Source organism: Natator depressus, chromosome 7 (assembly GCF_965152275.1).
Source record: "Natator depressus isolate rNatDep1 chromosome 7, rNatDep2.hap1, whole genome shotgun sequence".
NCBI lineage: Eukaryota > Metazoa > Chordata > Testudines > Cheloniidae > Natator > Natator depressus.
In genome coordinates, this window is record NC_134240.1 from 81,197,736 (window position 1) to 81,213,440 (window position 15,705).

The 15,705-nt window shown below is 41.9% G+C and overlaps 1 protein-coding gene across 1 annotated transcript in view; it reads left to right on the plus strand.

The window, feature by feature from the left end:
• Positions 1 to 4,348: 4,348 nt before the first annotated feature.
• HK1 (hexokinase 1) overlaps positions 4,349 to 15,705 on the plus strand; it is a 69,294-nt gene continuing 57,937 nt past the window's right edge. Inside the window, exon 1 of the mRNA XM_074958909.1 lies at positions 4,349 to 4,579. Within this exon, the coding sequence (XP_074815010.1) occupies positions 4,517 to 4,579 (63 nt within the window). The 5' untranslated portion in view covers positions 4,349 to 4,516. The remainder of the gene's footprint in view (positions 4,580 to 15,705) is intronic.

Genomic DNA, 15,705 nt, shown 5'->3' on the forward strand with positions numbered 1-15,705 from the left:
TGACTTTTGCTGTGTTTGAAACCTTTCCCTCCTCCTTATGGATAACATATGAATTATTCAGAGACTATGGTGATAGGAGCTTATAAGAACCTAGCTAGCTAGTAATTAATGTAGCTTATATAGTGCCTTTTGATCAAAAGACTTTGTAGATATTAATTGCTTACATTTTAAGCCTCACAAAATTTGAAATGAGTTCGAGATGATGTCCCCTCCGGTAGCCCTTTCATTTCATATTGCTGTTCTAGCAATGGCCAGTATTTTGGGTTATTTACATAATGACCTCCACTAGATGGTGAACAATGAGAAATAAGTTTGTTTTCTTCTCATTTCCTTTCCTGTCTGGTCAACGGTGACATCTAGGTCACCAAAGGCAGCTCTGCTTTGTCTAGCAGAGCAGAACCCTACTAGCAATACTGCTTGGGAAAATCAGCCTGCAGACAGTGATGAAGTGAGATAGTTTCAACGCTTTTCCTTGGACTAGAATACGTTGCCTTTGTAATGCACCAGCAATTCCCCCAGCCATAGCTGAAGTCCCAGTGTTGCTGCCAAATCTCTGTCTCATGCTGAGCAACATACTGCTAGCAAACCACAAGGCCAGATATTATGCTGTTGCTGTAAGATCAATGTAAGTGAGCTTCTCATTTCCATATGTAGTAAGATCTCTGAGCACAAAATCAGGTATCAGTTGTCACCCATTTAAATGCTTGTTTGTGAGCATGCATGTGTAGTGGAAGCTTAGTGACCTTTCTTTTGATAGGTTTCAGAGTAACAGCCGTGTTAGTCTGTATTCGCAAAAAGAAAAGGAGTACTTGTGGCACCTTAGAGACTAACCAATTTATTTGAGCATAAGCTTCCGATGAAGTGAGCTATAGCTCACGAAAGCTTATGCTCAAATAAATTGGTTAGTCTCTAAGGTGCCACAAGTACTCCTTTTCTGTCTTTTGATGTTTGCTAAATGTTGCTGCAACCATTCTAATAGTTTAGGGGGAGATATTTAAAAGGCATAAATGATAGTTAGATGCCTAACTCTTATTGACTTTCAATGTAGGGGAGTAGGAGAAGGATTAGATATTTAGCTTCCATTTGTACCTCTGAAAATCACCCTTTTAGATTATATTTTTGGATAAGGGTCACTCTTTCTTGCGGGATGGGAAGGCAGTTGTTCATTGCTCGGTGAAGTCCTGGCTATATATACCTCACGTCTCCCCCATCTCATTTTAAGCTTTCTTATCTTCAGATCTTTGTGTTGCAGCCAATGTGTCTCTGACTGATGACTCTAGTCTACAGGATTCCCTTCAGAGTCTGTCTACGCTGTTCTTAAATTGGTTTAGAGGTCATTGATGAAAAACACAAGGCAGCCTGCTCCCAACAAAGTTGAACTTCCAACTCTGCAGCTTCCCTAGTCCCCGCCAGAACAAGGGACAGTAATGAAAGGCTCTTAAGTCAGTGGGCACAACTTCCAGTGACTTTTAGAGTAGTGCCACTTTAATTCAGGGAAGAAGTTGGCCCTAGGGATCAATCACCGTGAGGAGCAGAGCACAGGCATTAGGCCACCAGCTTGGCAACTTTCAGTCTTTTAAGTCATTAACTCCTTCATGGTAGCAGCCTCTACTACGTTGCCTTGTGTGCAGATGAAAAGCAAACTGTCAAAACACAGTGGAGTATAAAATTAACTCTAGTGGCTATTTTTCCTCTAGCACAATCTCTAACTGGCTGAAACCCTGCTATCTCCTTCAAAGATTTCCAAGTGAAGAAGGTCTTCTAAAAATAGCTGTGACTGTTCATTTTTAACATGTACTTTTACTCTTCTGACATCAAGGCAAATTTTATAAAAAAAAACCCCAAAGCCAAAAATGGATTACCCTTTTCTGTGCTGTTGTAAAAATATTGATAACAGCTGAAGGGCTGGGACACTGGTCTGAACAACAAGTTTGAAATACCCAGACTCTCAAGAGCTTCAGCTTCATATCCCAGCCCTACATCCTTGGAGCTAGGTACATTGGGCTAGACTTGCTTGTGCACTCTGGCTGCTCTGCACTATTCTAGTGGCTCTACAGCCAGCAAGGCGTACGCGTGGAAAGCTTTGCTGGGATAGCTGTATCACTACACTATACTGGCAAATTGCTCCAAACTGTCATTTGGTGGTGCAGCTTTTTCCAGCTTTCCGAGTGAAATAAGCTATTCTGGAAAAGTGCATTTTTGCTGGCATAGTTATGTTGGTCATACATCACACCTCATCACATCTCCGATCGACACAGCTGTGCTAGCAAAAGTTAACAGGAAAGAAATGGCCTAAGCAGCCATAAACCCAGGTTATCTGTCTGGTTAAACTGAGTTTATGGTTGGTTTGTGTCACTGGATTGGTGCAAAACTAGAGCATGCGGGTGAATAATCTGGCCACTAGAGTGTGGTGGTCATATGAGGCATTACAAATCAAAGTTTTGTCTGCTTTCTGTGGTCCATACAGCTCCTACAGCACATTCCATAATGGTAGGGGTTTGTCCTGCTGTCCTTGGCCAAAACTCCCTCTTACATCAAACTCTTATGCTGGTTGCTTCCTTCTCTCTACCTTAGAGCTGGCTGTGTTTTGAAAAGAAAGTTATTGTAGACATGCAAACATCATCTTTTAAATTCTTCTAAAAATTGCTTTGCGGTGTTCTCCATTTTATAGGGAATAACCTGAGAACATAAACCATCTTAATATCTGATTTTTGTTGTCACCTTAGCCGGCCTGGTCTGTACTATTTATAAATACTATCTGAACAAATACCCCAAATAATCTTTGACACATGATTTCTGACTAGGGGCTAGAAGGCTTCATTCATTAGGGAGCTAGTAGACAGTATGAGGTTTTAGTTACATTTTTCACAGTAACAGCTAGATTTTTAACACTGCTAGTTAGGACAAAGACTGTAATTCTTCTTCTTCTCCTCGATTGTAAAATGTGTCCAGCATAAGAAGGTAGCTGCCACCTGAATTGAATACACGGCCTTGATAAACGAGGGACCAAAGGAATGTGGTTTAGCAGCTATTCAGAAGTAGCCAAATGACTTGCAGGAGCTATCAAGTGTGACAAACTATGGTTGCAAACCTGCCAAGATTCATTCACTGGCGAGGAAGCATACTTCTTTTGGAGTAATTTTCATGCAGTGTCTAAAATACTTCACTTTTGTGATGATGATTTTGTAGTGTGAAAGCTTTTCAGTTATAACTTTATTTTGAATAGTTTATTTTCTGTATTTATTTATTTTCTGTAATTATTTATATGGCTGCCGGAAGACAGCCCTGAAATTGAACAGGAGTACCGGTGGCACCTTAGAGACTAACAAATGTATTTGAGCATAAGGTTTCGGGGGGGCTACAGCTTGAAATTGAGAAATCTTGTGTGTGCGAAGCTTAGGGACCCCACTGGAAGGTAAACATCCAGGTTAGCGACTTTATTGCTATTTGCTTACACTTGTATCCCTGTAATCCCATTTAATACCTTCCAACACACCCTGCAGCCCTAATCCCAGAGGGAGGGCGCATGATCACCCCGGCCCATAGGAAGCAGTATAGGGCCTAGTAGTGATGCAACTGCCTCCCTGTGTCCAGGCCACGAGGGTGGGTGGGGTGGAGATGCTGCGGCGCCAGCGGGTCACGTGACAGTGAGCGGCGCAGCCCTGACATCCTCGTTCCGCCGCCTGCCGGCGAGCCCTGCAGGAGGCGGCGCGGGCCTTTCCCGCTCACTGCCAACGTCAAGCCCCTAATGGCGCCCCGCGCAGCTTTGTTCGCGACGTGCCCTGGGCGGCGCGGGCGTGTTAAAACAGAGGGGCCGCTCCCCGAGGAGGCTGCACGCTAGGCTCCTCCTGGGTTTTAAGTATCCCTGTCGCCCCAGCGCGGCTCCCGGGTGTTGTGTGTGTTCCCACCGAGCCTTGCCCTGGGCCGCGGGTATTCACGTGCGAGGGGCTCTCAGGGGCCCCTCGGTCTTTAAGTGCAGGAATTTCCCCTGGCTCGTCTTGCTCTCGCTGTAAGTGCCATGCCCTTTGCAGGAAGTGATGGCCGCAGGCTCGCTCGCTTGGGCTGGAGCTTCGCGTACCCGCCAAACAAGCAGGTGTCCCAGCGCGCCCGAAATAACTAACGTACGTGGGGAACGTGCAGTGATGTGTCATTTTTGGGGCGCTGGGAAGCCCACCTTCTTTTCCTGCACATCGGCTGTCCATCACAGTGCCTAGGAGACGGCTTGTCTCTTCCCCAATGCTGCAGAGCCCTCCCGTAACAGCCAATCCCAGCGCAGGAAGTGGGCAGGTTTTACTCTGTCACTATCCCCTGTATGGAAAAACCCTCTGCATCCTTTTTCGCTTGGTGGGGGGAGAGGAGGAAGAAGCGGTTCCCCTGCAGTTTAGAAGCTTTTCGTGCAAGGCGGGGGAGAGAAAAAAAAAAGATCCTTTAAATCGGTCCTGTGAGAGTTGTGTTTGTGTCCTGACTGCTTTGGTGTTCAGCAAAACCCTTCAATTATCTTACTTAATCAGACAGGATGATAGCTGCCCAGCTGCTGGCCTATTTCTTCACAGAATTGAAGGATGATCAGGTCAAAAAGGTAAGTCAGAAACCGAATATTTGCACCCCAATGGCCAATTTATTTTTCATAAAGATGTCTTTGTGTTGTCAGTGGGCGACCTGTGCTTCCACTTGATGAAAATATTTGTTAGAAAAGCTGAATGTAGCAAAATCGGAAATATTTGCTTTAATAAAACGAATTATCTTCTCTAGTGCATGTGGGGTGTTTTAGAAAAGCAGTGGAGCCTTGAGTTTGTAAAATGTGAAGGATATAACCCCTAAAAAGCTGTGTAATATGCTGCAGTGTCCTTGAAAGAAGGATGTAGATGTCATTTCTCCACTGAGCAGTCCCTCCAGGGCCTTTGTAGAATAGTCTAAAATACATGAATACAGTTAGTCAGTCTCATAATATGTGACTGTATGAACGGTAAATATGTTTTATTACACTGGAAATTCAAGGCCCAGGCCACTTATTATTTAAAAATTAAGTTATCTTAACTGTAATTTATTCATTTTTAAAGTAGAGTCCTAACCAACAAAATCTGCCTATTTCTTGTTGTTAATCATTGCTAGCTAAAAAGATTACTTTAGAGTGAAAGAAGTGAGTTGAATGTAACATTGAAAATGTAGACTGATAATTTATTCACAGATTTGAAGCAATTTTATTTATATTCTTATTAAAGTGGAAAAATAGGGTCACAAGAATTTCCGCTAAGGTTATTTTACCTAGTTATGCTTTGTCCCCATGTCTCATAGGTGGTCCCTTAGAGAGACGGGCCTCTATATAGAGATGAAATATTCTGTTTTTAATATCATCAGAATAATGTCCTTAGGTCTCTTACGGGAGGGGGCCTAACATTTTATTATACTAGGTGTAGCACCACTGCAGGTGTAGGCTATAAACACAGACTTTGCAGAAATATTAAAGAAAAAATATAAAAGTTTCCTTATGCTGCTGAATTTGTAATGACTGTAAGGTATTTTAACTACATTTGATGTAGTTTTGTTGTCAGTGTGTTATTGCAGCCTCATTTAAAAACAAAAAGAGCTCTAATTATCAGGAAGTCAGTTCCACGTGCATCACTTCAATATGTTTCTTTTTATTTTTTGCTCTTTGTAAACAGCAGCATATATAGAGGCGGTCACTCTTTTTTTTTTATTAGTGCTTGCACAGATGTGTCTTTCAAGAATGTGAGTTAAAAATAAATTCAAGTCTCAAACAATTTTGGATTTTATGTTGTTGTCACTTGTGAATGTATGGGCCAACAGTAATATTTTTATAGTGAATTGACAGAGGCTGGAAGTTGTGTTAAAAGCATGATTTTTAAGCACTTAAAGGGGAATATTGTTGTGTGCCAGTTAGTTGCATGGTGTTACTGTTTAACAGCATAGTACAAAATGGGTGTGGAGTTCAGTGTAAATAGATGGTAAAACAATATTACCTTATTTCTGAGTATTACTGGTTGCATGGGCGTGGTGGTTTAACATGAAAAGGAAAAGCACAGTAATTTAGTTGAATAGTTAGGAATGCTGGAGATTTTGGTACTAGGCCAAAAAAAAAAAAAAGGTTGACTTTCTCTTTCTGAAGAAGCTCAGTGGCCTTTCACAAACAGGTGCCATAGCCTGGAAGATTCTGCTGACCCTTTCTTTACAACGTTTGTCCATATTATGTGGATTTGGGGGGAGAAATGGGGAGAAGGAGAGAGGAATATTGTTAAAGGTGCGTGTAAGATTTTTTGTTAAACTCTGAATAATGTGGCCTTGTCCTTTTCTGTTAATGTTACAAATGTGCATTTTTGTAGTAATATCTGAGCTTGTCTGCCTAGACTAGGGAAATTTGCACCTGTGTGACTAGATTAATGTTGCTACATTAGTGTAAATGTTCAGCATAGATGCACTGGATTTGTGCAGTTTACCCCAGTAACTAGCCAAGATGAGTCACATTGGTGCATGCCACATCTTACACTGGTGTATCACATCCATGCTGGGGTTTTCTCTTATGTAGTTACATCAGTGCACTGGTAACTACACCAGTGAGCAAAAAACAAACCCCCCAGAAAGCTATTCTCCCTCTCCCCCCAATAAAATAAAATAAAATAACCCCAATAAAAACTCCAGACTCGGACAAAAAACTCAGTTAGGCAGGGCCTAAGAATGTTCTTTATTTTTAAAAGTTGCTTCTTGCAGCTTTAGGTCTCTTGTTTGTTCCATTAGGTTTTCCCCATCAAAAATATCTGTAGGAGGTAGAGGATTAGGAATAACTGTTTAGTCTGGAGGAAGATCCTGAATCTGCCTTCTCACTGAATTTTTCTATTACCTGAATCTATGTAACATGTATATTTGTTTTCTTGAAACACTTTTGCACGCCAATTACTTCTCCAGATTTACAAGCCTGTGTAAAGCATAATCTGTTTTTTTTGTTGTTATATTTAACAATCCAAAATAAACAAAAAATCACGACCACAGTGGAGGTGGTTCGTACACAAGATGTCACAAGCTTTACATTTACTGCATCTGAAATGCTTGTTATGATGCATGCTATCGGTGAAGTTCTGTGGTGTTGTCTCACAGATATTGTTATAAAAATATAGACAGTGTGTTTGTAAATTTTGTTACAATGAGAATCATAATTTTATTTGACTGTACTAGAAACCATTGTGATAGCTATTTTATACATTAAAATCCCATTTAGATTGCACACAGATCTAAGCATAGAAGTAAAATATTTCTATGTGTGCACCCTAAATCAGAATCTATTGATATTGAAGCTAAGAACAGCGACCCCTCCCCCTTTTTTTTTAAAAAAAAAAGAGAAATTAATAAAAATCAGTTTGGGAAGGTTTATGAGGGGGCTGGATGGATCAGAAGTCCTGTCTAGTCCTGTTCTGACCCTCAGAATACTGGAGAACTATGCACCATGTTGACCCGTGATAGTGGTACAATTGTACTTATCCTCAGTATATTGCACAGAAGAATACTTGCGTTTATTTCTCATTTTCAGCTCCCTCCTAGCTGTGCTTCCTCCTCCTCAAAAGGGGGAGGTCTCCTTTATTCTACTACAGACTGATTTGTTTCCACCCTTCACTCACAACCCCTCTATTACCTGCCTCCCCTGTAACTTCGTACTGCTCCACATCCATATAGTTCCAACCCTGAATATAGGCCTGAATTTTTAATCTTAGTCTCCCCTGCACTGGTTCTTGGCCTGAGGTTTAGGTGACAGCTGGTAGTGCAGGTGGTGAGTCACACTGAGAATGCCACTATAGGGCATGGGGGATAAGGAAGGATTATCAGCAAAGAAGAGACAAGGTAGGCTGGAACTTGTTCAGCCTGAGTCCCACATTGCTCTGTATCTCAGTGACTAGAAATTTTCCCTCCTCCACAGAATCTTTGTGGTCACGTAATACAGGCAGTACTCTAGTGTCATTCACCTGGTAGTTAACCAGTTTCCTCAGAGTCAGTAACTTTAAGGATCTGTACTATAGGAGTTACCTTCGCATAGTGCGATTCATTGTGGAGATGATATGGTTCTGAGACATGTGCAGTACCTAGGTATAATGAGTTAAGAATATTGCCTCCAGCTTAACTTGAATATAGATATAAAATTTGTTTTTCTTTGTTTAAGACAGGCCCTTGAAGGAGAGATCCACTAATTTTGCTTAGTACAGTGTCTGGAAAATTTTAAAGGCAGGAATCACCATAGTGTGGAAAGAACATAGTGTGTGTTTCATGGGCAGAAATAGTATATGTGAACAAAATTTGTGGGGCTGTAATATATGAAAAAGGAGCCACTTCCATATAAAATCATGTGTCAATATATGATCTCATGCAAGTCCAATACGTAAACTAAGCTAAAAGTATACCATAGCATTAATAGGTACATAAGATGCATATAGTTTTGTTCCATGTGGGATAAACTGTGAAATGAATTTGAAAACTCACTTTTTCATTATAATTGGTATTGATGAGCTTTTGCTGATAGCAGCTCTGGTGGCAGTTCTAGGGCAAAATTTTAGGAGACGTATGCTAAGTTTGTCTCTGTGCACACATGCTGATTAAGACCTCATCCTGCAAAGAATTAAGCATAACTTTATGTACTGTGAAAGACCAGGGGGGTGAAGTAATATATTTTATTGGGCCGCATTCTGTTGATGAAAGTGTGGCGAGAGTGTCACTCGAAAGCATCTTTCTTTCACCAACAGAAGGCAGTCCAATTAGGGTGCCAGACGTCCGTTTTTTGACCAGACCGCTTGGTTGAAAAGGGACCCTAGTGGCTCTGGTCAGCATCAGTGACTGGGCTGTTAAAAAGTCAAGTCGGCAGCGCAGCAGGGCTTACGTAGGCTCCCTGCCTGCCCTGGCTCCGCGCAGCTCCTGGAAGCGGCAACGTGTCCCTGCAGCCCCCAGGCACAGGGGCCAGGGAGGCTCCACGTGCTGGCCCTGCCCCAACTGCTGGCTCTGACGCTCCCATTGGCCAGAAACTGTGGCTAACGGGAGCTGCAGGGGCGGCACCAGTGGGTGTGGGCAGCATGCACTGTGCAGAGCCGCCTGCTCGCTTCTCCGTCTGGGGGCCAGACATGCTGGCCACTTCCGAGAGCAGCGCTGAGCCAGGGCAGGCAGGGAGCCTGCTTTAGCCCCACTGCACTGCCAACTGGGAGCTGCCTGAAGTAAGCGCTGCCCAGCTGGAGCCCTCACCCCCTGCCCCAACCCAATGAAAGTGGGTGAGGGAGAACGAGCGATGGAGGGAGGGGGGCTGGAGGGAGTGGGGACGGGGCCTTGGGGAAGGGTTAGGGTAGGACTGTTAGGTTTTGTGCAATTAGAAAGTTGTCAACCCTAAGTCCAATAAAAGATATTACCTCATGCATCTTGTCTCTGTAATATCCTGGGGCCACAACAACACTGCAAAGAACTTTATGTACTGTGATCATTCTCATTGACTTTCGTGTAACAGCTCACAATACATAAAGTTGAGCAGGTGTATAAGTCTTTGCAGGATCAGGGCCTGGTCCTTCAAAAGGCTGAGTCTTTTTGTTTTCCATTAGATTTACAAATGCAATGGTAAGCTGTGTGTGAAGTTTAAGATTTTGCCAATTTTCTATCTAGTCAAGGAGTGATTAATTTTTACTCATCGGGTGCCTGACAAAATCTTGAAATAGATAATGAAATAAAAAGGAAAAAACTCTGAAAAGCATTTTGTTTTTTAAAAATGCAGGCAATGTGATGTAAATGACAATTGTTTGGATATAATAAAATTAATAGAATTAACTACCCGGAATCACTGCTGTATAGGAGCCGTTAAAAGGTTACAAACTGAAGCAATATGTAATTGAAAAGGGAAGAGTCTTGCAATGTTTAAACTATTTTCATTAATGCATCTTTTACTCCTGATGAATATTCCTCACATTTAAATGAGCATGCTACATGAACAACTGTATAGTAGGAGCGTTTGCATAAGTTAATGACTTCCCTATAAGGACTGTGTGAATAAAATAGGTGCTAATGATTTTTGGAAATCTTTATAAGAAGGAGGCCTCTCTCTGTCCTTGGGTATGCCTGAGACTCCCATTGGTGTCAGTGCAAACTAGATAGGCATCTAAGGGCAGTTATTGGTCCTTAGTAACTGAGTCGGTGTTTACGTAGAAATGTGAGCACATACAGTTATTTATCTACAGATCCACTGCATGATTACTGCAGTTCTTGGAATTCAAGAAGTCTTCTCTAATGTATGAAAATGAATCAGCATTACATGTTTTAGTCAAGAAAAATTACTTGTATACTATTTTGTTTATAGCACTTTCCATTTAAAAAAATAGTTAATATACTTTTAAAATCAAATGGAAACTATTAAGTCTTTTGTAGGGCTCCATGCTTCCATTATCATGAATTATGTCATTTCTCAGGACATGCCAGCTGTTTGGTAAAGGGACAAATTCTGCTGTTTGCATCAGTGCAGCCATTCACTTCAAAACTTCAGATGCACTCTGCTGAACCTTTGGAGGGCTCCTTCCCTTCCCTTCCATATAAGTTCCTCAGGACCATCTCCCAGTGTGCGCAGGCAGCAGCAGCAGCCAGATATTCACAGAAGGTCTTCCCTGCTTGAAATCAGGATAAGCTCCACTGGTGCAAGTATGGGCTTTGCCTGTCTGCACTAGGGATTGTACCAGGCAGCTGCACCAATGGGTGTGTGATCTGGGCAAATCCTGTTTCAAGTATTGTATGTTGGGCAATAATGAGAGGATGCCACGCTTGTGAAACTGAACAGGCTCTTTAATGAGAGAACTATGTTACAGAGATGCTGCAGCTTCAGTTAGCTGTCAAGCCATGTGCGTACAGACTGACTTGCTGATGCCTCCTCCAAACTTTTCTGCAACCTGAGCTCAGGGCTGGTCCTCAGTGTTTTGCAACTCAGGGCGGAAAACGTTTTTGGTGTTCCCCCAACAGCTGAGCTACAAAACCCAAAAAGCCAACAAAAAACTCCCAACCCAAACAAACTAAAATCAGACCAGCACCTCCCCAGGTGTTCATTTGGCACCACCCTTAATGTTTGTCCCTGTGGCTGGCCCTGCCTGTGCTCCTGCCTCCTAATTCCACACAGGTTGCTTCATCGCCAGTCTAGAGAAGGTCTAAATAGTTTCCAGATGAGCTCTGGTGGGGAACACCTTATTAAATCTCCTATTCAGTAAAGTGGCACTTTCCTAATTGTGGCCTCTCAGCAGACATTTTCCAAAGTGTCCCTTAACTGGATATTGTGCATGAGCTATATTTGATACTTAACCAGAAAAAGGAGAGTGTGTATTGTTTGTAGTGATTTTTCTTGTAGTTCGTGCTTAATTAGTAGCCCTGTAAGGGGAATAAATTCAAGAAAGCAGTGTCCATCTCCTTCCCCTCCCGCCACACCCTTATACTTGGTAGAATGACTGTAACCATTTTCCATCAACAAAGAGAGCTGGCTGGTTTGTTAAAGTGGAATGCATTGGAGCGATCTGTTTTGAAGTGAGATTTTCCATGGATTTCAGTGTGCATCTCTGTACACCCAAGATCCCTGCCCTAATTGTGTAACTGCAAGAAATGTTGCCATTGGTTTTTCAGAATGAGAAAAATATCCACCTTTTACTGTACATGGTGTTTGTTTAGCTTTATCAAGGAATGGTACATTGTCCCAGAGGTGGTCAGCTCAGGCTAGTTTGATTTTGATTTCCTTTCTTCGAACACCCTCACTAAAGTTTATGCAAATAGTATCGGTGGATCACTTCTTTAGCCTTCAACACGTTATTGTAAATGGGAGGCAGAAGGTGGAGCATCTACAGAGTTTATTTTGGATGCATTACAAGATATTATAAAGCATCTAACAGCCAATTAGATCACTACATGAGCAAGGAGATTATGGACAGTCAAGACTTAGAATGACAGTGCAGTCTGATGACGGTGCAGCCTTAATTAGTGTCCCCCCCCATTCGTTTTAAAAAGACAATACCTAAGGCCTCTTGCATATGGCTGAGTGCTGGAGACTGATGCCTTCTGTTTATTTCCAGAAAACCTGCGGCATGGGTAGCAGCAGTGCAAGGCCCCTCACCCTTTCACCGTTATGCCTTAGCTGTTCTGGAGAGACAGCCTTGAGTAGTGGTAGTGTAATTCACTCTCCAGAATCATTGAGTTCTTGGTCTGTTTATTGAAACTGCCCATGAAAGCGCCATCTGTGGTGGTTTCGGTGATGAGGATACTCCTCCACTAGGAGGGGGACTGAGCACCAACTCATTCCAGTGTTCTGAACGTGAGATTGTAACAGCATCCACCCGCTACTGATCTGGACTGGATTCAGACAGATGATTTCAAGATCAGGTGGCTAGTTTTTAGGTGGAACCCTGGATAAATTAATATAATCTCCCATTTATGGACTCGTGTATAGTATTATTTCTTGTAATTGCTGTGTCTAACTTTTTTCCCAATTTATCTTTAGGTAACTTTCCAATTTTCTTCTGTTAAGCTGTGTATTAAATGCTTTACAACATATTCAAGGATTGATAATAAAAAAGGTTGAACCTAACTTTGACGCAGAGGGATGAGGATGCAGCCCTATGGATTTAAGATGGGACCAAGTGAGATCTGACAGGCTAAATATGGTCAGACCTGGTCAGTGCAAGAGAAATCTAAGGTGCTGCAGGAAGTGTTGTTTTCGGTGGTTCAGTAGTTCAGAGCACTGGTACATGAATGCTTGGTAATTATGTTAGGGTGCCTTGTTCTGTCACATGTGCCATCTGCAGTTGAGATGTCAAACTGAGATTTTGATCACTTGGGATTGAAATACTTTTTGCAAGAGTAATTGCATTGGGACTGGTTTCCTGCCCAAATTCCATTTTGGGCCCTAATTACATTCTGACTGGCTATATTCTCCTTAAGCTAGAGAATAGTAGAGTATTCTTCGTCACTTCCTGCCTTACACCCACACACTAAACAACAGTTTATGTTCATCTGATATGTGAGAGTACGTTATGGTGCTGGTGTGGTAATCAAAGTTGGGTTTTTGAACGATAGATATTAATATTATCTAATCAAATACAAGATTAAAGGAGAGGGTCTTGTTAAAGGACCCTCATGTATCTGACGTGTTTGCATCACTGCAGGCACATTGATTGTCAGGTACATGGGTTGCATTTTAATGCTCTGGACCATGTAGTAAACTGTGGTTAGTACAGAGAGTAAAAGAGGCCATGTGATGTGGAAAGTGTTGCTTCAGGCTGATGAATTTCTAGGCCAATATTTACAAGCCAGACAGTAAACTGGGATAGACTAGAAGCTGATGGTAAACAAGAATGGTACACAGATGTCTTTTAACCAGATCTCTGAAGGTTGAATTGTTTCTCTGAAGTATCATGCTGCTGTTATCCTCTTTGAAGAGGATTTGTGTAATATTGTGAACAAAACAGTGCTGGGCGTCAGGGGAAGCTGGAACTCACACCTCTTTCCAGTGGTATAATTTCCTATTTCTAACTATGTAGGGTTGTGAAATAATGAACTGTAAAACTGACATTTTTGTGTACTGAAAGGCTGGCACTGACCCTGGACTGAGTTACCCTTGGCCTTGGGCTGGGGTCATTTTAGAAGGGTGTGTGGGGATGTGGCTCTTTGAAGTTGGTCAGGGGTTAGAATGCTCTAATAAATTCTGGAAACGTGGATTAGTGAGCAAGGACAGATGAGTCAGTCAGAGGGTGCGTGATAAGCTGTAGATCCATGAAATTAATTCATCATTTTGCTTCCACATATTAGATGTGTTCTTATGCTTTTATATAATATATAATAAATATGTTTATAAAACATTTTTTGGATCCTTTGTGGCACTAAAGGCACTAAATATGAGAGGATAATATATACAGGAAATAAATCCCCCCCCCCCCAATCCACTGAGATGAGAATAGACGTTAAAAAGGGAGATTTTTGTCCTAAACTTTCTGTTCATCAACAGTCCAAAGAGTTAAATAACTTGGGAATGAGCTTTCCTTGCCTCTTCAGATTAATCCAGGTGGTTTCATTAATAATTACAGCTGTTTCTGTTGCTGTTTGGCAATGCGCTCTTGTGATGTGTAGCTGTGTGCTGATAGGGCCAGGAAGTTTTGTAACCCTGAGTCTTGCAGGGTGGATGAAGCTTAGCCAGACTGACTCCTTTATGGTTCCCATAGAAGTCTGAATGTGTTGCTCTTTGATGCTACACACATTTTGTCTTGTGATCACATGGCAAATGCCTCTAGTTTGTCTAGCTGTCTTGGTTGCTGTTGTCTCCTGACATCTCTTGCTCTGGGGAATGTTTGCACAGATAATATCTTTGGCATACCAGATGGGAGCAGAAGCCCATATAGTGCTGCGTGCTGGACAGTGGACTCAATCCTTCCAGCAGTTGTGTGTGCAGCTATCATAGACTTGGGGCAGAACTGGGTCTATTATGTTGAAATGCAAGTTTTCCTTATTGTGTGGAAATGCAAAAATTGTGCTATGTCTCTGTCAAAGTTATCACTGCCTTGAATGCTCCTGTAGTTTACTGCACTACTTCATTTTTTCTTGGGAGAGAATCAGAGAAATGAGGACTCCGCTCGCTGGATATTTTCTAATCAAATAAGCTATTGAATAGTTCTTTTGATTATTTTCTTGCTCAGCTTGATAAATATTGTAATTGCTGAATTGTAAAAGAATTAATTTGAAGACTGTTGGGGATTTATTTCATGCCCTTGGGGCAGTTGCTTTTGTGGACGAGGGAAAAGATTTTTAAAAGACGCAAAGCAGAGAGTTATTCATTAATATTTCTGTGCAGAATAATGTAATACACAGATATTTGTATTCAGAGAAGTGCGTACCTGAATCTAGAAATGATCCAAATCTGGAATCTTGAATTCAAATCTCTGTACTTCTTTGGTACTGGGTTTGTTTCCATGGTTCTAAATGTGTCCCAGTGGTTTTGGTGCCATTCTGGATTCAAAACCAGACTGGACATGCACTATGGTTGTAGTTTGGATGTGATCAGTGATCTTGCAAGATTTTCTGCATGTTGCTTTTGTAAATGTTAACCAAATTAGTAATGATCTGTTTGAACCTTCTAACCTTGTTCAGAGCCTGCTGTAGACAGCCCTGCTATGTCAGGTCAGCCTTCTGCAAAATGTGTATAATAGAGTCTATGATCCTGTAGCTTCTGGGGAAGTAGCACTCGGTAGATACTCTGGTGAACTGGAGAGTAGTGTACACTGTACCCTTGATTCATTCTGAGCTATGCTCCACAAAATTATGAAGAATTCAGATTCGAAAGCTTTTTGGAACTGTTGCTACTACATAATGTATTTAAATGCCTTCGTGTCACTCTCCTCTGGGAGCCCAGATCTGCAAGCCACTGTGTTACCTCACTACCTCAATAAGAGAGCGCTTTGCTGGAGACAGACCAGTCTGTCTGCCTCACTAGCAAATACCTTGAGACTCTGCCAGTCCTAACTGTGCCTTGCATAAGTGATCCCCAGTTCCTGAGTTCTCCAGGGATGTCTGTCTGCAGTGTCCATTCCCTCTCACTGAGCACTCACAGAAATTAAGTTTGCTACCTCCAAAGAGCCAGAGCACACACCAGTCTGTTAGTTTGGCTGAAATCCCTGCACTGGGCTGACTTTGTAATAAAACAAGAATAAGCTTATTAATAAA